Genomic DNA, 23,807 nt, shown 5'->3' on the forward strand with positions numbered 1-23,807 from the left:
TGGGTTGGGAGGGACCTCAGAGTTCACCTGCCAGGGCAGGGACATTCCCAGCAGTGAGCTGCAGAGCAGGGATCACCTTTCCTGCCCTCTCACCTGGGCTCATCCATGCCTTGGGCAGTGCCAGGAGCATCCATCCCTGTCTCAGGTTGGAAATGGGAGTGTGTGTTCTATCTGTCAGAGGTGGGGCAGTTATTTCTGTTCATTGGGCTGCTTTCTTTATCTCTCCCACAGCCAACCCTCCCTCCAGGAGATCTCTGCTGTTCATGGGCCATTAATTATTAATTATCTTCTGTCAATGGCCAGTGAGTATCCCTGCATGGCTGATCCAATCCCAGCATCCCATGGGGAGAGGCTCCGCCCAGGGGAGGAGCCAAGCATTCCTACCTGGGTACAATCTGAGGTTTCAAGGATTCCTACCTGGATATCATCTGAGATTTCAAGCATTCCTACCTGGATACAATCTGAGGTTTGGGAATACCACAGCAGCCTTTGCCCACTGCATTCCCAGAGGAGCAGCTTTGTGCTCCCTGCATTCCCAGAGGAGCCCAGGCCCATCTGCAGCAGCCCTGGAGCTGCAGAGGAAAACTCCCCCCTTGTGCAGGATCCCTGCTGCAGCAGAGCCACAGCTGGCACTGCAGGAGGGCTGAGCCCCCATGGATGGGGCTGGGACACCCCCTGACACACAGGGGTCAGCTCCTGTTCTCACTCTGACAGTGGTTTTTTTTTCTTTTTTTGTACTATTGCATTTGTATTTTTAATTTTCCTGGTAAATAACTGTTATTCCCATTCCCACATCTTATGAGCCCATTAATTTCAAAATCATAATAATTTGGAGGGAGAGGGTTTGCATTCTCCATTTCACAGGAAGCTTCTGCCCTCCTTAGCAGACACCTGTCTGTTCAAACCATGACATTCCCCCTGTGCTGCTCTGGGAATGTGGCAGCAGAACAGCCCCAGGATGTGGCTCCAGAGCCAGGAATTCCATCTCCAAGTGGTTTCCAGACTTGTACAGGGATATATCAGTGAGGTTTGGCCTGGAGCTGGGGATGGCCACGTGGTTCCTCCCTGTGGATCAGGGAATGGTGTCCCAGCCTTGTGACAGCAGAGCACATTCCCAGGGTGGGATGTGATGTTCCAGGGAAAATCTGGGATGGTTTGTGGGGATCCAGGTGGAGGAAAGGGCATCAAATGATCCCACCCCTTCTCAACCCCCTTGACGTTCAGCAATTCCAAAGTGGCTCTGCCTGTCTCATTCATCTCTAACAAAAAGCAGAGGAGGTTCTGAGATGGTTTGGGCTGGGTTTAAATGTTAAACTCGATTTAACCTTCAGCAGAGGAAGCCTTGAGCCTTTGCTGCAGCGAACACCAGCCCAGTTCTCAGGGCCTGGCTGCAGCTGAGTGCTCCCTCTGAGGATGCTCAGGATGACACAGGATGTGACAAATTTTCAACCCTCAATATCTTCTTCCCCCTCCTTTCCTCCCTGTGAGAGCACACCCATTAACTCCCCTGCTGTGTCAGCACATCTTTCATTCCTTGCCTTCCAGTCTTGTTAAAAAGCTGTCAGGGATGATCCACAATTTACTCATCCCAGCCCAGGACTTGGTTTTGGGGTGTTCAAGGCTTTGCCTGGCTCCTCAGGCACACTGAGCTGCAGAGCTGCCTGCCAAGGGCTGCTGTAGCTGCTAAAAACATCCATGGCTCACAAAGGAAGAGGAGAAAGGGATGGGAAGTGGATCTATAAGAGGCCATTAAATAGGAAATGCTGGCTCAGGAAGTCCCCAGCCTGCAAAATGTTGGAAAATCAGAGGCTGCACAGCCATTCACCATCAGGTATTTTGGGAAAAATCAGATATTTTGTGGCCTGACTGCTGTTTGCTCATCATTTCCCATTCACTGCGAGGTAAGTGGTTAAACCCTGAGGAAAATCTGGGCACTGGGTGCTGGCTGTGCTGGAAAATGGCTGGTGGGGAAAACAGGGAGGAAAATTATACAACCAAGTGTCATCCTGGGGTTGCATCAGCTGCAGCTGCTGAGCTCAGGGTCAGGCCCCAGCAGCAGAGAACTCCATGGGAATGGCCAGGACATGGTCTCAGGTAGCTCTGAGCCCTCAGGGAAATCAGATTTTCCATGAGAACTGAGGGAGATCCCAGCTGGGGCTGCCATCCCTTCCCCAGGAGGGACAGCGTGAGGGTTTCCTGAGGGGGAATGGTGTTCCCTTACTCCAGGCCTCACTGGGATGGATTTCCTGGGTGGATATTTAAGAGAGGCCCAGGGCAGGAAGATACAGAAGGCTCTGGTAGCACAGGAAAGTTGGCCAGAAACAACACAACCCCATTGATGTGTTTCTACCTTCTGCCAGAATTTAGGTTTTTACCTAAAGCTAACAGGAAAAATTGTATTATTAAAGTTTTGCTGCTCTGGCTGATATAAAATATTCTGAAATTGTGTTTGTGTCAGCTTGTGGTGATTTGCAGGTCGTGACTGAGGCAGTTTGGGTTCAGGTTTGTGAATGAGCATCACTTCCAAAGGGACCCACAGGGCTGCTCGTGCTCTCTGCCACATCCTGGTTTTAATCCATGTGTGCTCTGAGCTTTGGGGTGTTGGTCAAAGCACAGACACCCAGTTTGGTGTGGGAATGGAGTTCAGCTGGCACAGGGTGCCCAGAGCAGCTGTGGCTGCCCCTGGATCCCTGGCAGTGCCCAAGGCCAGGCTGGAGCAGCCTGGCACAGTGAAGGTGTCCCTGCCATGGCAGGGTGGCACTGGCTGGGCTTTGAGCCCATCCAACCCAAATATTCCATAATTCCTTGGCTTTGGATGAAAATTCAGCCTGGGGACATCCCTGGGGACATGCCAGCCAGGGACCAGGCTGGGATTGTCCCTCTCCCTTCTCTTGGTGTCCATTGCCACCAGGACAGGTGACAAACCCCCTGTCAGCACTGGGTGGTTTCCCCAGGGTCACCCCACTGGGAATGCTCTCCTGGAGTGTCCCCAAGACCCAAATCCATGGAAAACCCTGTGGGCACAGAGCGTTGACTCAGCTCTGAGCCACATAACTCTGAAACAATGCACTGGGAGCTCTGTGGGGACCCAAACCCTTCCCAAAGGAATGCCAGGAGGGAATGGGGGAGAGCCGGGTGCACCCACCCCTCACAGACATCGGGGAAACCTCTGCTGGATGAGAGCAACCTGCTCTTCCTGCAGTTTTCCATGAAAACTCTCACTTGGAAAAGGAATTCAAATGGTTTTTAGGATAATTTCTTTTTTTGCTTCCAATCTCGATCTGGGGAAGCGAATAAATTCAAATTTTCCTGCATGGCGAAAGTCCCATTTCAGAGGATTTGGAGCAAATCCTGCCCCTGGTCTCAGTCTCCCTGCCTGATTTTGCCCTGCACCCCCAATTTCTCCATCTCTCCCTTTCCCAGCCTTAATTCAGGGATCTAAATTCCCATCCTTATTATTTCTGGCTGCTGAGGACAAGGAGTTATTCAAGAGAAAGAAATCCATATGTTGTTTGTGCCCATCAAGCAGGGCCTCATCCACTTTTGGGACTGTGAGAGCTCATAAAATACTGTTTCTAGCTTGGTATAATGATATTTAAAATTTTAATAAAACACTAAACCCCTTGTAAAAACATTAACACCATAGAATTATTAGTGTGAACCATTAATTATTTATAATTTCATATAAATTATAAATTTACATTTTATATATAAATATATAATATAAGTATAATTTTATTTCCCTATTTATGGCACTTTAATTGGAGAGTTTCCCACGGCTGCTTTATGCACCCCTGAAGAAGCATCTATAATCCAATTTTTATGGGATTTACATCATCTCTGCCTACTACATCCACAGAATTCTGGAATTTCCAGGCTGTGTTCCCAAAAATCTGGGACCTGTGGGCAGCTCTAGTGTTTTTTAGAGGTTTCCTGATCCCTGGAGCTCGGGCAGGACTGAATTAATGGTTGGACTGGATGATCTCAGAGGGCTTTTCCCACCTGGATGATTTGGGGATTCTGGGAGAGGAGCAGCCCCCTCTTTGAATCAGAATGTTTGCCATGGATGATTTGCATCCTTTGCCACATCCCTGTAGTGGTGCCAACCCCAATTCCCACCCTGAGGGGCAATTCCAGCCCCTGAGCAGAGCTGGGTGTGTGCCTGGGGGGGGTTGAGCCCCAAAATCCCAACTGCCACCCCAAAACCTGCCTGGCACCCCCTAGGCTCTCCCTATACAATCCATCATCTCCCAGCAGCTTTTCCCAGGGGAGCAGGAGGGATTGGAGCCAATCCTGCCCCAAACCTGCGGCTCCGGGCCGGGATTAGGCTGCGCCGGGGATTAGTTGGCTCAGCAATTCAGAGCCCGGCTCAAGGACAAACCCGGAGCCTCCTTAAGGGCTGCAGCCTCTCCAAAATGCTGCATCCCTCGGCCCGGAGCGTTCCCGGGATGCAAACAAGGCGGCTGTGCCACGGCTGGCTAAATTTAGCGGCACCGGTGTTGCCGTCACGCCGCCTGTGCCGCCGGAATCGCTCCCAACGCTGCCTTTAGCGGATTTATTTTATTTTTTTCTCTCTCTCTTCTCAGGGAAAGGCTATGACTAAGAGAAATGCACATTTGGAGGGATAGCAGAAGATGGAGGCCCTGGTCCAGCTGCGGAGGGAGAATGAAGTCGGGAGTTTGCAGACCTGAGGGTTCGCCCAAAACATTCCTCACCCTCCTCCTCCTCCTCCTCTTTCTCCCTCTCCTCCTTCCTCCTCCTCTCTCCGGCAGTATCCAAAACAAGACTACGATCATGACGGGCACAGGCACAGCAGCCAGACGGGAATGATGGGCTGTTTTCCAGCCGTGGGGGGCTCAGCACCTACCTGGAGCCGTGGGGAGCCCCGTCCCCTCCCGGAGCGCCCGCCCGGGGCCGCCTCAGCAGCGATGTCCGCATTTACCTACGGATCTCGGCTATTTTTTGGCCCGAAATAGGGATTTTTTTTTTTTTTTAAAGGCAATGCAGCCCTGTGTTTGCCTCGGCACAGCAGAGGGGGGGTTGAAGGTCAGCTTCCCGCGGGATTGGCAGGGAAAGGCCGGGATCAGCATTGGATGGCAGCGTTCGTGCGCTGCCATCGCCGCCGATGCCCCTCCTGCAGCAGGTCCGGCCGCGGAGAAGCCACACTTGTGATTTTAAACCGGAAAATCCCCTTCTGTCCATTCCGTACGCCCGCAGAGCTCCCGGGCAGCCCTGAAAGCGCAACCCCGAGTTTTGGGGTGCCGGAGGAGGTGTCCGTGCTCCTGGCGGGCACCGCGGGACCGCCGCAGCCCGGGGGTGCCCTGCACCCCATTGCCAGCTCCCCATCCCCAAATCCCGGCTCCTCGCCCTCCCTGCCCGGCCGGGGCACTTTCGGCTGCGACCCTTCCCTGTTCCCTGTTACATAACCGGCTGCAAAGCGGGGAACCCTCCCCATCCCGGGATGCCAGCTGCCTTCCCAATTACTCAGCACAAACGGGCCCTGCACAACACCCCCAATTTCCTCGCGTTCCCTCTCGCCGCTGTTCCCCGAGCCCGCTGAGGTTTCCTTACCTGGCTGCTCGGGGCCGTGCATGCTGCGGGGCTGCGGGGCTGCGGGAGCGGTGCCGAGCGTGTCCCGCCGCCGCTCGTGGCCCGGCTCCGGCGGCGGGGCCGCTCCGGCCCGCCCGGGGCGCTGCTGCCGCCGCTGCTGCGAGCTGCGTGCCGCTCCCGGGTTATTTTGGGGATTACAGACACTCAGCGAGGGATGGGGATGGAGGCAGACATATCACACCGTCTAAAATGTGGCCTGGAGTGGGATCTGGAGTCTGCGGCGCAAGCCTCACCAGGGGTGTTTCTGTTTGTTTTCCTTGATTTTTTTTTTCTTTCCCTTGACTGCGTGCTTATTTATTTTTCTATTTTTTCCCATTTTCTTTTTTTTTTTCTCTTTTCCTCTTCTCTTTTTTTTCTTTTCCTCGTTTTTTTTAAATTTATTTTCCTGTGTGGTTTTTTTTTTTTTCCTTTTCCTTGCTTTTTCTTTCTTTCTTTCCTTTGATTTTTTTTTTATTCTGGAGGATGCTAAATGCTGCTGGATGGACCCAGCAGGGATGTCACTTGTCCAGGCTTTGCAGCCCCGCGGATGGGGCTGATCCAGGCACACCTGGGGCACTTCCCAGGGCACCAGGCAGACAAACACTTCAGTGATGCTGTAAACAAATATTGGGAGTCATGGAATCATTTGGGCTGGAAAAGTCCTCTCAGATCATCGAGCCCAGCCGTGCCCAGCACTGCCGAGGCCACCACTGCCCCATGTCCCCAAGTATCACATCCACAGGAGTTTTAAATCCCTCCAGGGGCTGGGACTCATCCACCCGGGGCTGGACAACCCTTTCCGTGAAGAAATGTTCCCGAATGTCCAACCTGAGCCTCCCCTGGTGCAATTTGAGGCCGTTTCCTTTTGCTTTCCGCTCCAGCGGGGCTGAGGTCAGGCTGTGGGGTGGGGACGTGTCCCCTGTGCCCTCCCAGCTCCCCCGGTGGCGCTGGGGGAAGCCAAGCCTTTGATCCCGGCTGGATTCTGGCTCACATTCCTCTGCTTTTTCACCTCCCAGCTTTGTTTTCAGGCCGAGTTCATATTCCAGCTTGCGCTGATATTTTTCCTCCTCGGGTTTCTCTGCCCGCACATGCCCGCTCCGCCCGCGGGTTGTCGCGACCCTGAATCGCGACATCCCCTCCGCCGGCCGGGGCTCTCCCCCACTTCCCCGGCAGCAGATTCCGGGTTTGTCACCTTGTTTTCCCTCTCTCCCATCATTCCCGAGGCTCTGCTCTCTCCCAACTGGGAGTGCCCCGAGCTGATACTCGGGAATGACAGCAACAAGGGAACTGGGGGCACTGGGAGGAGGCTCTGCAGCTCGGGGAGCTCAATTCCCAGTCCCCAATTCCCAGTCCCCAATTCCCAGTTTCCAGTTCCCAATTCCCAGTTCCCAGTTCCCCGTCCCCAATTCCCAGTTCCCAATTTCCAATTCCCAATTCTCAGTCCCCAATTCCCAGTTCCCAGTTTCCAGTTCCCAATTCCCAATCCTCAGTTCCCAATTCCCAGTTTCCCTGTTCCCAGTTCCCAATTCCCAGTTCCCAATCCTCAGTTCCCAATTCCCTATCCTCAATTCCCAGTTCCCCTTTCCCAATTCCCAGTTCCCAATTCCCAGTTCCCAATCCCCAGTTCCCAGTTCCCAATTCCCAATCCCCAGTTCCCAATTCCCAATTCCCAATTCCCAGTTCCCAGTTCCCAATTCCCAATTTCCATTCCCAATCCCCAGTTCCCAGTTCCCAATTCCCAGTTCCCAATTCCCAATTCCCAATTCCCAGTCCCCAATTCTCAGTCCCCAATTCCCAGTTCCCCGTTCCCAATTCCCAGTTCCCAATTCCCAATTCTCAGTTCCCAATTCCCAGTTCCCAGTTTCCAGTTCCCAATTCCCAATCCTCAGTTCCCAATTCCCAATCCTCAATTCCCAATTCCCAGTTCCCTGTTCCCAGTTCCCAATTCCCAGTTCCCAATCCTCAGTTCCCAATTCCCAGTTCCCAATCCTCAATTCCCAATTCCCAGTTCCCTGTTCCCAATTCCCAGTTCCCAATTCCCAGTTCCCAATTCCCAATCCTCAATTCCCAATTCCCGGTTCCCAATTCCCAGTTCCCAATTCCCAGTTCCCAGTTCCCAGTTCCCAGTTCCCAATTCCCAATTCCCAGTTCCCAATCCCCAGTTCCCAGTTCCCAATTCCCAATTCCCTGTTCCCAATTCCCATTCCCAATCCCCAGTTCCCAGTTCCCAGTTCCCAATTCCCAGTTCCCAATCCCCAGTTCCCAGTCCCCAATTCCCAGTCCCCAATTCCCAGTTCCCAGTTCCCCGTTCCCAATTCCCAGTCCCCAATTCCCAGTTCCCAATTCTCAGTTCCCAGTTCCCAGTTCCCAGTTCCCAATCCTCAGTTCCCAATTCCCTATCCTCAATTCCCAGTTCCCTGTTCCCAATTCCCAATTCCCAGTCCTCGATTCCCAGTTCCCAGTCCCCAATTCCCAATTCCCAGTTCCCAGTTCCCAATTCCCAATCCTCAATTCCCAGTTCCCAATTCCCATTCCCAATCCCCAGTTCCCAGTCCCCAATTCCCAATTCCCAGTTCCCAATTCCCATTCCCAATCCCCAATTCCCAATCCCCAATTCCCAATTCCCAATTCCCAGTTCCCAGTTCCCAGTTCCCAATTCCCAATTCCCAGTTCCCAATTTCCAATTCCCAGTTCCCAATTCTCAATTCCCAGTTCCCAATTCCCGATTCCCATTCCCAATTCCCAGTTCCCAGTTCCCAATTCCCAGTTCCCAATTCCCAATCCTCAATTCCCAATTCCCGGTTCCCAATTCCCAGTTCCCTGTTCCCAATTCCCAATTCCCAATTCCCAGCACTTGTGATGGATTCCTGGCGCACAGGACACGGCCAGAGCCTCCCTGTCCTAATGCTCCCCGGGATTTTTATCAGGGAGAAGTTAAAAAGGAAATTAAAACCACTTTTTGTGCAGGGGGGGGATTGAGATGGGGAGATTTGAGGACCCTCCCAACCCAAACCAGTCTGGGATTCTGGGATTCCGGGGTTCTGGGATTCCAGGATAAAGATGGGAGGGGTGGAGCAAATGGCTGCATCCAAACTGGCTTTTTAACCAATATTTTGCATTATATCAGATAAAGGACCCAAAGAGCAGCGCTGTGTCCAAACCCAGAACCTGAGGGAAATCAAATCAAATCCCACCCTCCTGCAGGGATGCTCTGATTCCTCTTCCTCCCCTCTCCTCCTCCTCCTCCTCACTCCCACAAAGGAACTCCAGGTCAACACTGCCCGGCCGCCTTGGCAAGGCATTGCCCACACAGACTGTGCCAGCACAGGGATCAGCAGGAGAAAATCTTTATTTACATCTCGAGAGAGAGCAGTAACACAGCTGCAGCGATTCACCGGCAAGAAAACTCCGGGAAGAAAACTCCGGGAAGAGAACTCGGCGCGACATTCCAGGGGGGAGAGGGGCTCCTCCCTCCACACAGTATCTCGGGTCGGTACAAAATTGCTGTGGCTTTACAAAAGGCTCGGGGTTCACAGTAAAACACCCAAGGGGAGCACGGCAGGGGCACAGCCAGGGACAAATTCCCTGCTGGAGTTTGGTCCCGGAAAATGCAACAGGTCTGGTAGAAAATTCCAGCCCGAGGGCCGGAGGCATGCACAGCCACGGGATTTCTGCACCGGTTATAGGGCTGGAAGCCTGGAAAAGGCATCTGCAGACCTGTCCTGGGCTGGGCTGCATGGAATTCTCTCTTCAGGAGGAATTTTGCAGTGGGGAAGGACAGGACACAAGGACGGGACAAGGCAAAGCAGGGATCAGCCCTTCTGCCTGGCACCCAGCTGCTTTTACAGCCTAAAAAAACCCCTAAAACCTCCTCCCCTCCTGCCCAAAGCTGTTCCAAAGAAAGCAGCAGACAGGTTTTGGCTGTGTCAGGATTTGTGTCTAAAACCAGCCCAGACCTTCATCCCAGGGTGGTGGGAAAATCCCAAATCTCTCTGAAATAGGCTTTCCCTGCCAGCTGGAAGATTTGCAGCCTCCCAGCACCAGGGCATGGAAAAGCCTCCTGGGCCAGCAGTGGGACCTGACAATCCCTTTGTTCCCACCTGGAAAATTCCCACCTGGAGCAGGGTGGGAGCACTTTGGCCTGGCCCCAGGCAGGGGTGAGCAGGGGGATGTGGGCAGGGATCCCACTCTGGCTCCACCAGGATGAAGCAGATTTTAGGGAATCCTTGGTCAGCACCAGGATGCTCAGCTGGGATAAACAAACCCAGGCAGGAGCTGGACTTTCACACCTGGAAAAAATCCCTAAAAAATCCGGTCAATCCCCTTTCCCTGCTGTGGGCCGCAGGGAAAATAAAGGAAAAATAATCCCAGGAGCACAAAGGTGCTCTGATTAACCCCAGAGGTGCCAGCAGTGCCAGGTTCCTGCCCTCCTGTGAGCCCCCCTGGCAGAAGCAGAATTCCCTGCAGATCCAGCAGCTCCATGCACAATTCCCAAAAGGTGATGCTAAAATTCAGTACTTTTTGTTTGTTTGTTTGTTTGTCTTAAAATTTTACAAATACACATCTTGCTTTTATTTTCCTTTTTTTTTTCTTAAATATATAGTTTATAAAATAAGGCAACTCGAGGAGACCAGAACTGTCCCCATTGCTCGGGTACTGCCTCCTACAGAAAGAGGGTGACAGTACTTCCAGTCGAGAAAAGCCCAGCCCCACCACAACCCAAGGATGCTGAAAATCGTGGGAGAACACCTGGGCATGGCCCTGGCTGCATCCCAAGGAAGGAAAGATCTCTGGGATTTCATGGGGAGGAGTCATTTTGCTGGGGGACACAGCAGGAGCAGCTGAAGGGACCCCAGGCCAGGGGACCTCGGGGACAAAGGCAGCACAGAAGATGGAATGAGCTGATTCCTCCCCAGAACTGAAGCACACGTGGAGATAAATCTTTGGGAGAAACTCCTAGGACTTTGCTGTCTTGGAATGTTGAAAGCTACAAACCAGGAAAGCACAAAGGAGTGCAACTCATCCCCAGCCCAGGTCGTGCTGAGTGTCACAGCATTCCATAAAAACCTGTTCAGCAGCTTGTCCAGCAGGGAATTCAGCTCTCCCCATGGAAGGGGTGCAAGGGAGAGTTTCACCTCCAGGCTTTTCCTCTTTTGTGTGTATTCATGCTGGAAATGTGAGCCCCACATCTCTCAGCTTTGTAGTACACACATTTTCCACGTTGCTCCCAAAATTCCCACTGGGCTGAGTGTTGCTTTCTAGAGCTTTATTTCTCTGAGAAATACATTTAATAGAAAATAATTTATAGAAAAAAACCACCTCAGCCTAGAGAGTCCTCAGCAGTAAATGGTCCTGTGGAACAGCAGGATGGCACGTGTGGGCTCAGCCAGGGATTGGGGCTGGAAAGGGATGGCAAGGACACCATGGCAAAGCTGTGCAAACCTGGAATGACCAATGCCCCTGTCAGCACCACCAATCCAGGATGGACCACGGGCAGGAAAGCTCCACAGCCCCAAAAGAGGGGAAAAAACCCCTTATTCCAGCAGACTTGACCTTCCAAACAAAGATCTGATCCTGGCTGTAGCTGGTACCCACCAATGTCACCCAGCCATGAGCACCCAAGCCCAGCGCAGCCCTGGCACTGCACTGGGAACCACATCCAGGATGGAATGAGATCCTGGTGCTTGGCACGGGCTGGCTAGTGCTCCTCCTCCGAGAGGATGGGTGGGATCCTGCTGGACAGCAGGCTGTACACGTAGGGCCAGATCTTGTTGGTCTCTGTGCCAGAGAAGGAGTGAAGGATGCCCCTGCTCCTGGAAAAAAGGTGGGAGAAGTCAGAAGAAGCCATCCCAACCAAGGCAGCTTGGACAGGGGTAGTGGAGGTGTCCCTGCCCATGGCAGGGGATGGAATGGGATGAGCTTTAAAGTCCCTTCCAACCCAAACCATTTTGGGATTCTGCTTGGGATTCTGCAGTTCTGTCCCTTCTCCTGCAAGGGCAATTTTGGTCCCCACCATGTGCTTAAAAACACTCCTGGGCTTCTACTCCTTTTGAGCAGCAGATTTACCACCCTGCAGCAATCCATCATTCCCAAACTGGCCAGGGAACAGCAGCCCCACAAGGGGAACAAGCCCTGGAACTCCCCTGCGCTCCCAGCAGATCCATCTGAGCCAGTGCTGGGGTCTCTCCCTTCTCCTGCCCTCCTGCCAAACTCCCTGTGCTTCACCCAAACCCCTCAGTGTCCTGGATGGATTTTTCATGGCATGTCCCACCTGGTTCTAGGCCAAAATCCCCCTCCCATGTGCTGAGCCCAGCAGGACCAACAGGAGCTGGGGATTTCTCTGGATCACCCTCCTTCCTCTGAGGGAGGCCCCGTCCAGGCTCAGGGCTTGGCCCCAAAAATCTGCCAGGGCTCTTTGGGATGTGGGCAGGACACAGAGAGCCTGGTGGGGGTTCTGAGGGCCCTGCTGGGGGTTCTGAGGGCCCTGCTGGGGTGCTGAGGGCCCTGCTGGGGTTCTGAGACCCTGCTGGGGGTTCTGAGGGCCCTGCTGGGGTTCTGAGGGCCCTGCTGGGGTTGTGAGAGCCCTGCTGGGGTTGTGAGGGCCCTGCTGGGGGTTCTGAGGGCCCTGCTGGGGTTCTGAGGGCCCTGCTGGGGGTTCTGAGAGCCCTGCTGGGGTTCTGCTCATGCCCAACTCACTTGTAGAGCTCTATCACGGGCTTGGCAGCATCTTTGTACTTCCTGAGGCGAGCGGCCACGGCCTCGGGCCTGTCCTCATCGCGCTGCACCAGCGGCTCTCCCGTCAGGTCATCCACACCCTGAGGGACACAGAGCACACAGGGACATCATCCATCCCATCACTGAGGGGACACAGAGCACACAGGGACATCATCCATCCCATCACTGAGGGGACACAGAGCACACAGGGACCTCAGCACCCTGTCACCCGCCCTGCAGCTGCCACAGGCCTCATCCTGGTCATGCCTCAGGTTTGGCTTTTCTATTTTCACATTCTGCTTTAGTGTGTGGGGCTGGGTTCACATCAGGGATGCTGAGCTCTGTGCACAGAGCAGGGAGACAAAACAATTCCTGCTCCAGCTGGGCACCAAGGACAAATGACCCAAATCTCAGCCCCAGAGCACAAACCCCGTGGGCTGCAGAGAGAAAAACAAGCAGGGTGGGACTGCCTGGGCTAAAGCTGGGATGGGACAATGAACTGCAAGGTGCAAATGGAGCAGAACTGATCCCAGGGACAGAGCCCGTGCCCCTCGTGCATTTTGGGGCCATTTTGGTTCATCTTGGGTGCAGCCCTGGCTGGGCTCTGGTGCTGCCCAAGGTGGATCCATGGACAAGACACTTTGAATAAGTCCCTGCTTTATTCTGGGACTCTTCTCTGGGGCAACTTGCACTGTCTGCCTAAATCTTGCTTTCCTCAGGAAAGGGGCAGAATTCCTCAGAAAAATTCCTCAGAACAATTTCTCAGAATGTTTAGCACAACTCCTCAGGGAAGTTTAGCACAACCCCTCAGTACACTCAGCACAATTCCTCATGGCTCCCAGCCCTATCACCCAGGATGTCACCCCCAGATCTCCCTCAGCACCCCAGCTCCTGCAGAGACAGGGCCCCTGTGCCACTTTTCCCCCCTGAGGGTGGCTGCAGGTGTCTCAGGCCCTCACCTGGCTGTGGGGAGGGTTGAAGTCCATGTTGTAGACCCGGCCACTGCCCGGGTGCACCCAGCGGGCGCTCAGCCGATCCTTCAGCGTCTCGAAGGGGATGTTGAGGCTGATCACCAGGTCCAGCTGGCAGATCCCATCCAGAGCCTGCGCCTGCCCCAGCGTCCGAGGGAAACCTGGGCGGGCACAGGGGCACGGGGACGGGAATGAGCGGCTGGAAAGCAGCGGGATGGAGCCAGAGCCATCCCCGAGGCAGCTCCGGAGCCGCGGGCCCGGCCCCGCTGCGGCACAGGCGGGGAAAGGCAGACACCGCCATATGGCTCCGAGAAAAAATAGCTCCTGCAGCAGCCACAGCTCCCGAAATGTGACACCCGGGGCTCAGCTGGTGCTGCTGGCCCTGCACGGGGGCTGGGGGCAGGCAGGGGGACACAGGCGGTGGCAGAACAGGGATCAGTGCTGGAACGAGGAGGGGAAATGTGAAGGGACAGCACAGAGTGATGAGCACAGACTGGGGACAAACTGCTGGCTGACGTGGGGACATCAGGGAGACTGCAGTGAAATGATCCTGTCCTCCTTGGGACAGCCAGTGAGCAGCTGGAGCAGAGAATTCCAGAATCCCAGGTGGTTTGGATAGGAAGGGACCTTAAAGACCTGAAGGGAAAGATGGAGAGAGATCTTTTACAAAGGGATGGAGGGACAGCACACAGGGAATGGTTCCCACTGCCAGAGGGCAGGGATGGATGGGAGATTGGGAATTGGGAATTGTTCCCTGGCAGGGTGGGCAGGCCCTGGGATAGAATTCCCAGATTTGCTGTGGCTGCCCCTGGATCCCTGGCAGTGCCCAAGGCCAGGCTGGACACTGGGGCTGGAGCAGCCTGGGACAGTGGGAGGTGTCCCTGCCATGACAGGGATGAACCTGGATGAGCTTTAATGCCTCACCCAATCCAAACCACTCTGGATTCTTTGATTCTCATTCCATGGCCAGGGAGCCCAGGCCGTGCCTGTTTGCCCTCAGCACCTCCCATGCCTTCACCTCAGGTGGCTTTTGGGCTGGGACTGAGGAGCTGCTGCACACACACGCACGTGAAGGAGGGAAGAAGTTTTTCCTGGCGCGTCTCCAGCCCTGCCCTGCTCTGTGGAACACCCAGCTCCTCTCCCTGCCCTTCCCTTTCCCGGCCACGTTCCAAGGGCTCAGCTGGACACGCACGTGCCGAGGCCAGCGGGACACGTCCCTGCAGAGCTCAGCTCCTGCCTCTGCTCCCACCTCCCCCTCCTGGGGCTGCCAAACCATGGGGAACAGAGCAATGTCCCCAGGGGGCTGGGATCCCACTCTGCACTCACCATCGAGCAGCCAGTGCTGCTCCCGCCGCTTCTCCAGCTCGGCCATCATCACACGGGTGATGACGTGGTCAGGCACCAGCAGCCCTCTGTCCAGGTACTGCTGGGCCAGGGCTCCAGCTTCTGCTCCAGACAGGAAAGAAAAATAGATGGGGAAAAGAAAAATCATGACATTTCCACTTCAAAAAATATCACTCCCCCTCAAATTCTGCCTGGGAGATTGTTGGCAGTGTCGCTGTGCTGGTGGTGGAAGTGCCACAGGGTCCTTTTGGGGTGGAGGAGTGGGAATTCCTGAGGTACCTGGGAGCAGGAGCGTGCTGGGCCTCAGCCAAGCCACACTGATGGAGAGAGAAGCCCTGGGTGTGCTCCTGTGGTTTGGGACATGTGGGCACAGGTAGGGACTGCCCCAAACACCTGAGCCTGCTTCCCATCCACAGGGCTGAAGGATTTCCCAGCCTCCACTAAAGATAAGCTCAGGTAAGAAAATTATCCTCAAGATCACATCCTTGAGAACATAATTGTGGTAATTGCAAGGTAAGTGCACATTGCTGGGCTCCTGCCTGGCTCTCCTCAGCCTCAGCTCCTTCTGGAAGCTGGAGAGGGACTGGGGACACAGGATGGAGGGACAGGACACAGGGAATGGCTCTCACTGCCAGAGGGCAGGGATGGATTGGAGATTGGGGAAGAATTCCTGGCTGGGAGGGTGGAGAAGACTTGGAATAGAATTCCCAGAGCAGCTGTGGCTGCCCCTGGATCCCTGGCAGTGCCCAAGGCCAGGCTGGAGCAGCCTGGGACAGTGGGAGGTGTCCCTGCCATGGCAGGGAGTTGAACTGGATGAACTTTAAGGTCCTTTCCAACTCAAACAATTCCACTGTGGATGTTTGCCATGATTTTCTTTCAGCCCCTCAGAAACACAAAGAAAACATTTGGAAAATGGAAATATTCTTTGTCCCTGTGTGTGACAAGCCCTGCTCCTGCCCCAGAAGAGCTCCAGCCCCTTTCCCTTGGACCAGGACCCCACAGACATCACTTCTGCTGTCTTTCCACAGCAGCTGAAATAGCATTTATCACCAGAAATGAACAATCCCCTGATCTATTTTTTGCACCCTTTCTGGTGAGGACAGCACATTTCAGCCCTCTCCAAGTGAGAGTCCTCTCTAAAAATAACCCCAGGATGCTGCACTGGAGGGCAGCTCCAGCTCGTCCACATGGGCAGCACCTGCACCTGCCTGGGGTGAACTCCTCAGCTGCAGGAGTTTCTGCAAGGTAAGCAATTCTTGGAGAGAATTCACCTGTACTAAGGGAAGAACCAGCCTGGGCAGGGGTTTGGTTTTGGCCCCTCAGTTTGGGAAGGACATTGGGACACTGGAGTTCATCCAGAGGGGGCAACGAGGCTGGAGAGGGGCTGGGAACACAAACCCTGTGAGGAACCCCTGAGGGAGAAAGGGAGACTCAGGGGTGTCCCCATCACTCTCACAGCTCCTGAAAGGGGCCTGTGCTCAGCTGGGGCTGGGCTCTGTCTGCAGCAGCACTGACACAGCCAGAGCTCACAGCCTCAGGCTGCACCGAGGGAAATACAGGTTGGAAATTAGGAAAAAAAGTTTTTTATGGAAAGAGTGATAAAGTTCTGGAATGGCTGCCCAGGGAGGTGGTGCAGTCCCCATCCCTGGGGGTGTTTAACACAGCCTGGATGTGGCACTGGGGGCCAGGGTTGAGTTGGGGCGTGGGGCTGGGTTGGACTTGATATCTTGAAGGTCTCTTCCAACCCAGTCATTCTGTGAATTCTGTGATTCTGTGTATTCTGTGAGTCTGTGAATTCTGTGACACGCTCCCAGGTTTAACCCAGAATCCAAAGAGTCTGCCTGGAGAATACTCAGATTTTTCCCTGCTGTGTGTGACGAGTCCTTCTCCCGGCACCAGAAGGAAGGTCCAGCCTCCTTCTCCCTGGAGCAGGGCCAGGAGTGCAGGGTGCTGGAATCCAGCATCCCACCTGCCTGGGAGCGGGGCAGCAGCGCTGACTCACGGCTGAGTCACCGGGATCGTCCCCCTGCCTCCGTGCAGCAGGAATTCCAGCTGGCCCCGGGCACAAAACACCTTTTCCCAATGACAGCTTCTTTGTCACCTCCCCGACGTCACCACGTTCCTGGGAAAGCCAAGGACACGGGGATGGAAAATGCAGCCTGCGGATTGTGCAAACAGCACGGAGCCCTGAGGGCAGCAGCACTACAAAAACAGGATTTGGGGATTTTTTTTATATTTATTGGCTTGGTGTGTGCAGTGCCAGAGGCTTGCAGGGAATGAGCTCGCTGAGGGGCTGCTGGGCAGGAGGAGCTGCTGGGCAAGTGTGGCTGTCACCCGAGGGGGATGGACATCCAGGGGACCAGGGGGTGTCACACAAGGTGTGCCTGTCACCTGTTGTATGAAAAATGTTTTATGGAAAATCCTTTCCTTAGGATTCCTCCTCCTGAGAAGCTGGGGAGCCTCAGGAACAAAATGCAAACAATGGTTATCTGCTGCTGTGGAATGCAACAGGTGCATCTGGGATTGGGCTCATGTGGTTGTTTCTAATTAATGGCCAATCACAGTCAGCTGGCTTGGACAGAGAGCCGAGCCACAAACCTTTGTTATCATTCTTTCTTTTTCTATTCTTTGCCAGCCTTCTGATTAAATCCTTTCTTCTATTCTTTTAGTATAGTTTTAATATAATATATGTCATAAAATAATCAATCAAGCTTTCTGAAACATGGAGTCAACATTCTCATCTCTTCCCTCATCCTGGGACCCCTGCGAACACCAGCACAGCCACCCAAGGAGGGATGGCCATCCCAGGGGACCAGGGGGTGTCACAGCAGGTCTGGCTGTCACCCCAAGGAGGGAAGGACATCCCAGGGGCCTGGAGAGGCCACACAGGGTCTGGCTGTCACCCTGAGCAGGGATGGACATCCCAGGGGCCTGGAGAGGCCACACAGGGTCTGGCTGTCACCCTGAGCAGGGATGGACATCCCAGGAGCTGGGTGAGGTCACACCAGGTCTGGCTGTCACCCCAAGGAGGGATGGACATCCCAGGAGCTGGGTGAGGTCACACCAGGTCTGGCTGTCACCCTGAGCAGGGATGGACATCCCAAGAGCCGGGAGAGGCCACACAGGGTCTGGCTGTCACCCTGAGCAGGGATGGACATCCCAGGGGCCTGGAGAGGCCACACAGGGTCTGGCTGTCACCCTGAGCAGGGATGGACATCCCAGGGGCCTGGAGAGGCCACACAGGGTCTGGCTGTCACCCTGAGCAGGGATGGACATCCCAGGGGCCTGGAGAGGCCACAGCAGGTCTGGCTGTCACCCTGAGCAGGGATGGACATCCCAGGGGCCTGGAGAGGCCACACAAGGTCTGGCTGTCACCCTGAGCAGGGATGGACATCCCAGGAGCTGGGTGAGGTCACACCAGGTCTGGCTGTCACCCTGAGCAGGGATGGACATCCCAGGGGCCTGGAGAGGCCACACAGGGTCTGGCTGTCACCCTGAGCAGGGATGGACATCCCAGGAGCTGGGTGAGGTCCCACAAGGTCTGGCTGTCACCCTGAGCAGGGATGGACATCCCAAGAGCCTGGAGAGGTCACACCAGGTCTGGCTGTCACCCTGAGCAGGGATGGTCACCACAAGAGCCGGGAGAGGCCACACAGGGTCTGGCTGTCACCCTGAGCAGGGATGGACATCCCAGGAGCCTGGAGAGGCCACACAAGGTCTGGCTGTCACCCTGAGCAGGGATGGCCACCATAAGAGCCGGGAGAGGCCACACAGGGTCTGGCTGTCACCCCAAGGAGGGATGGACATCCCAGGAGCCTGGAGAGGCCACACAGGGTCTGGCTGTCACCTGAGGCCAGCTGGCCGCCCCAGGGAGCAGCTGTGGCCCAGCAGGGCTGCTGGAGCCAGGCCTGGAGCTGCAGGCCAGAGCAGCCCGAGGCACAGCAGGGCTGGGGAGGGAGCGTGGGAGCACAGCAGAGCCCCACAGCCCCGGGTGCAGCTTTCCCACGGCCCAGGACACATGGACAGCTCTCCACGGCTCCACCACGGACATCCCTGCTGCTCCCCTGTCCCCTCACTGTGTGTGAAGCTCCTGCAGCTTCTCCCTCCTCCACAGCACTGCCACATCCCCTCTCTCATGCAGGAGCAGCCCTGGATCTGCAGGAAGGGCTCTCCAGACCCCCAGGATGTGCTGAGAGCATCACCCCATCCCCAATCCCAGCCCTTGGGGGTCCTTCCAGGCCGTTTAAACGCCAAATTTACCATTTGCCATCCCCTTTCCAGCCCCCAGCCCATGGAAAAGCTCCATTCCAAAGGGGAGCAGGGTCTGGGAGCCGTTCCTGAGCAGGGAGGGAGATCCTGGCCCCCCATGAGGAGCTGGGGCTCCCCCCATAGCACCAAACCCCATTGCTGGGCTGGTCACAGGGGTGCAGGCTTTACTCTGCACTTACTCCAGGGAGCAAAGGGCTTTTCAGTGTGCTGAGCTCGAAGCCAGCCTTCCAACTCCTGCTCTAATCCCATTAATCTGATGACTGAGGGTTTAATCTGCCCTGAAACTCACGGGACTCCAGCTCTCCGTGGCTCCCCCCACGTGGCCTTGATCTGTCCCCAGGGATGTGTCCCAGCCCCAGGGGACAACTGATGGTAATAACAGGTTATTTCTTTGGGATTATTGAAGGAGAAAGGAGTTAGGTTGTAGTGGTTTCTTTTTTTTTTTTAATTATTTTATTAATTATTTTTGAGATTTTTAAGTAATTTTTAAGAATTTGAAATTTTTTTTATCCATGATAAATACTGGAAAATTTTACGGATTGTTTGTTGGTTTAATGTAGGGGGTTTTGTAATTTTTTAAATTAATTTTTTTATTTAGATTTTTTTTAGGGATTATTGGATTCTTTAGAAGGGATTGTTTATTTTTAAAGTTACTTTTAGAGCCGTGAGTGTATTTGCGGTTTTTGCAAAAAAATTATTTTTAGTTTTATTTTTATTGAGATAATAAGGGCTTTTTTTTTTTAATTGTAATGGGATTTTTTTTATAACAGAGCATGCACAATTGCTGGGGTTTTATTAGTTTTTTTATGGTAATTATGGGTTTACTTTGTAGGTATGGAGTGGTATTTTTTTATATTTGTAAGTTGTAAAATATTTGTAAGGGACGTGTCCCAGCCCCAAGGCCACCCAGGGCCAGGCAGGACAGGCTGGAGGAGAAGCTGTTCCCAAACACAGCCCTGGGCAGGCTCCAGAGCCTGCAGCACAACCCTGGACTTTCTCCCTATCCAAAACCTTTCCCGGGAGTTTGCTTTGTTTTATTTTGTTTTGTTTTTCCCCATTATTTAGGCTACAGCAGCTCAGTCTGGAGCTGACAGAGGAGGAACCCTGGGGGTGAATGGGGCACCAATGCACCACCACAGTTAAACCACAGCAGGTGTCACCCCACTTTTGGGACCCTTTTCCTACAGATGCTGCACCCACCCTGCCCTCAGCATCAGGAGGTGATTTTAGGGAGCAGGAGCCTGATGGGGCCCCAAATTTGGGCTTGCAGGGGGGACAGTGGGGTATGAGAGGTGCCTGTGCTCAGCTGGGCTGGGCACTGACACAGCCAGAGCACACAGCCTCGAGCTGCACCAAGGGAAATACAGGTTGGAAATTAGGAAAAAAAGTTTTTTATGGAAAGAGTGATAAAGTTCTGGAATGGCTGCCCAGGGAGGTGGTGCAGTCCCCATCCCTGGGGGTGTTTAACAAAGCCTGGATGTGGCACTGGGTGCCAGGGTTCAGTTGGGGTGTGGGGCTGGGTTGGACTCCATGATCTTGGAGGTCTCTTCCAACCTGGTGGTTCTGGGATTGTGTGAATTCTGTGGTTCTAGGAACTCTGTGAATTCTGTCTGGAGAGCAACAGCCAGGACTGGGGGAGATCCCAGGGATCAGGGACCTATGGAAAAGCAGGGACTGTCAGGCTGCATCCCTGGGCTCATCTTTGGCCACCAACCAGGCCAGTGTGGCCAGCAAAGGCCACAACCCATGGGAAGGATGTGGAAAGGGGCTGTGGGGCTGGGCTGTGCACAGCCCACATCCCCCAGGGAATTTTGTTTTGTGCACGCTTTGGTGGACGCTCACAGAGGAAATCTGTCACGAGGAGGGGACAGGAGCCACTCCTGGCTCCAAGAGAGCACCTGACAGGGAGCAGTGGGACAGACACAAGACCCACAGACCCTCAGCCAAAGCCAGGACAAGAATTCAGTTGTTTGGAAAATGAGCTGAAGGGTCCTGCTAAGACCTGGGGATGCTGCCAACACCGGAGACAACCACCTGGGTTGCGGGGCAAGTGCTGGCCAAAAAAATGGCTCACCACCCTCCAGCACCCCTGCCTGGCACCAAAACACAGCCTGAAAGTCTTCCAAGGTGTTTCAAAGGCCTTTCCCTGGAGCAGAGCAGCCACTGCTGACAGGCACTAATTAGGGGACACACGGCTGGGGGCGGATGTGCCTGGAGCACAACTCAAAGCCCTCCAGCAGCAGCAGCCGTGCATTCAGCTGCTTCACCTGCCCCAAAAATGACTCTTTGTTCCCTGTGACCACCACCAGCTCCAGCAGCGGCCTGGAATGCTCTCCATGCTGGAACTCAGCCTTCCTGCAGCAGCAGGAGCGCCCCAAACCCTCAGCTGTGGCCGCTTCATGCCAGGCAGTGGCCAGCAGGAAAATCCCTGGAGCACCGACACAGCAGGCCAAGATCCCTGTGAAAACACAGGATTCACAGTTGCCTTTGGGAGGATGAGGCTGTAATGGGTCTGTTGGTTCTGCAGAGCCCCAGCTCCCCACAAGCACAAAGCTGGTGACGCAGCTGAGCTGACAGACTTGGGAAGAGGAGCTGCTTCCACCTCGTTTCCCCCAGAGCACAGTCATGTAACAGCTTGTCCAAAGCAAACAGCAGAAAAAACAAAAACAAAAACTAAAAAAACCCAAATAACTGGAGCTCACTGAGAGCTGTTACAGAGGCTGAGTCAAAGGTGGGACCCAAATGTCATGCCAGATGAGCCAAACCACGGCTGGTTTCCTTCTGAGTAATTTTCCCTGCATTTCTCCGTGTTGTTTCCTTCTGAATGTACCCAAGGCACCTTCAGCTAACTCTCCTTGGTTCTCAGTGTCCCCAGAGGAGCTCTGTGGCAAGAGCACAGACTGAAAAGTGAAGTTTGGGACAGTTGGTGGTTCAGAGTTTGGCTGTGGCAGGTCCTGGGTGGGTACCGTGCTGCCCCTCTGCACACGCTGCACCTCTGCTTGCTTTCCAGCCCAGCTTTCTGTCCTTCAGCCAAAGCCCTCAACGAGATTTTCCAAATTTTCTAAAGAAAACATTATTGTCCTTTTTATTTACAAAAGGAAATCTGGTATTTTTACAAGAGTGACCAGCGCAGAGCTGTGTGCAACGCCCTTGTCGGACCATGCACCTCTCCAAAACTTTACCCTGCCTAATTTTCCTCCCTGTTTTTGCCATCCTTCTAAAATAGAAATCACTTCTGAATCCTCTGGGCTTGTTTTGCACCGAGGCCGTTTCACCGTTCCCTGCCCGGTGAGTCAGCTTCCCCCCGGGTCGGAGTTTCACACATTAGCGGAGGACAGAAGGAAGCGTTGGGGAAAGAACCGCGCCGGGATTGCCCAATCCCGCCGGGCAGGGGCTCAGCACGGCCGCTCCCGAGCCCAGCCCGGAGCAGGAGCCCCTCACTGCCCGGGGGACACAGCACAGCTCATCCCGGCTCCAGGGGTTTGGGTTTGGGTGTCGGACACAGGATGGGCAGCGCTGCCCAGCCCTACAAGCCCGGTGTGCGGGGGTGCCTGTGCCAGGTGGGAGCTGACCCCATCTCCTGCCGCTCCCCGCTCCTGGGACCCGGCCAGGGCAGCCGCTGATATCCCCGGCAGGTTTTCCCTCCGGACAGACGCTCCTTCCCAATCCATCCGTGCCGCCGTGGGAATGCCGCAGCATCCCGGCCATCTGCCGTGCATCCCCGGGGCAGGATGGAGTTATTGATAATCACAGGATGGAGTTATTGACAACCACAGCATAGCCCCGAGCCCCGCACAGCGCCCATCGCCCTGGGGTCTGCACCGGGCTCTGCGGAGCCGCGGCCACCCCGCACAGCGATAACAGAGCCACGGCACATCCCCGGCACCCGCGGCTCCCGATCCCGCTGCTCCCGAGCGGCTCCGAGAGCTCCGGCAGGAGGAGCAGGCGATGAATGAGCTGTGCCAAACGCACGGCAAGAAAACAACCTGTGGTGCACCCGCCGCCGAGACGGATCCCATCCATCGCCGTGTCCATCCCACCCCACATCCATCCGCGTCCGCACCCCGTCCCAGCGCTGCCCCGCCAGGGATGCGCGGGCAGGGACCCCCCGGTGCCTCTCCCGGTGCCGGTGCCGACGGGGCGGCCCCGCGGGCACTCACCGCCGCCGCCGCCGAGGCTCTCCCGCAGGAACTGCCCGCTGGAGAGGTGCTGGAGCCCGAAGCTGCGGGCGATCCTCTCGCACACCGTGCCCTTGCCCGAGCCGGGCGGGCCGAGCACCACGGCCCGCAGCAGCTTGGAGGCCATGGCCGGCTGCGGGCGCCGGAGCGCTGCGGGGCAGGACACGCGTCAGCCGCCCCGGCCGCGCTCCCCCCGCGCCGCCCGGACACATCAGCAGGGCGGGGGGACCCCGCGGCCGCTCCCCTCGCCCGCCCCCTCGGGCCGCGGCACCCTGGGATTTGTAGTCCCGGAGCCGCCCGCGCATCCCCCGGCCCGACGGGGCCCCCGCGGTCCCGCACGCCCCGGCCCGGCGCGCCCCGCTCCGCCACATCCCGGCTCGCCGCGCCCGGCTCGCCCGAGCCGCGCCGCCCATGGAAGCGGCTCCCGGGCACGTCCCGCACGCCCGGCACGGCCGAGCCCGCCGGGAGCCGGGGGGGACCCACGGGGAACCGCGACCACCGGGGCGGGCACGGCGGCGGCGGGCGGAGGGTGCCCCGCTGCGGACGGGCGGAACACGGGCCGTGGGCGGGCGGGATGGGCATGAACGGCTGGAAAGCACGGGCTGGGGAGCGGGTACAGCCTGTGGATGGACAGCTGGAAAGCACGGCCCGGGGAGGTGGTACAACCTGTTGATGGCACACAGACAGACAGACACACACAGACACAGACACACACACACACAGAGCCTGGAGGTGGTGCACA

At 55.5% G+C, this 23,807-nt stretch overlaps 2 protein-coding genes across 3 annotated transcripts in view; both read right to left on the bottom strand.

Annotated features, from left to right (window-relative positions):
- Positions 1-5,795, bottom strand: part of DNAJC6 (DnaJ heat shock protein family (Hsp40) member C6) — a 43,008-nt gene extending 37,213 nt beyond the window's left edge. For both annotated transcript variants that reach the window (XM_074545616.1, XM_074545617.1), the window contains exon 1: positions 5,572-5,795. In XM_074545616.1, the coding sequence (XP_074401717.1) occupies positions 5,572-5,593 (22 nt within the window). In that variant the 5' untranslated portion in view covers positions 5,594-5,795. The remainder of the gene's footprint in view (positions 1-5,571) is intronic.
- Positions 5,796-8,920: 3,125 nt separating this feature from the next.
- AK4 (adenylate kinase 4) lies at positions 8,921-23,350 on the bottom strand. The gene is made up of 5 exons (XM_074545620.1): positions 23,048-23,350; positions 14,601-14,720; positions 13,263-13,435; positions 12,286-12,404; positions 8,921-11,402 (listed from the first exon to the last, which is right to left on the bottom strand). Exons 1-5 carry the CDS (start codon positions 23,190-23,192, stop codon positions 11,288-11,290), a joined length of 672 nt encoding a protein of 223 aa, XP_074401721.1. The 5' UTR covers positions 23,193-23,350; the 3' UTR covers positions 8,921-11,287.
- Positions 23,351-23,807: the final 457 nt, after the last annotated feature.

This window comes from Zonotrichia albicollis, chromosome 8, assembly GCF_047830755.1.
Source record: "Zonotrichia albicollis isolate bZonAlb1 chromosome 8, bZonAlb1.hap1, whole genome shotgun sequence".
NCBI classification, from domain to species: Eukaryota; Metazoa; Chordata; class Aves; order Passeriformes; family Passerellidae; genus Zonotrichia; species Zonotrichia albicollis.

Coding starts and splice junctions, on each gene's coding strand:
- AK4 (XM_074545620.1), bottom strand. CDS start 23,192: ATGGCCTCCAAGCTGCTGCGGGCCGTGGTGCTCGGCCCGCCCGGCTCG. Junction 14,721..23,047: donor GAGCCTCGGCGGCGGCGGCG/GTGAGTGCCCGC, acceptor TGTCTGGAGCAG/AAGCTGGAGCCCTGGCCCAG. Junction 11,403..12,285: donor CCCGTGATAGAGCTCTACAA/GTGAGTTGGGCA, acceptor CCTTTTTTCCAG/GAGCAGGGGCATCCTTCACT.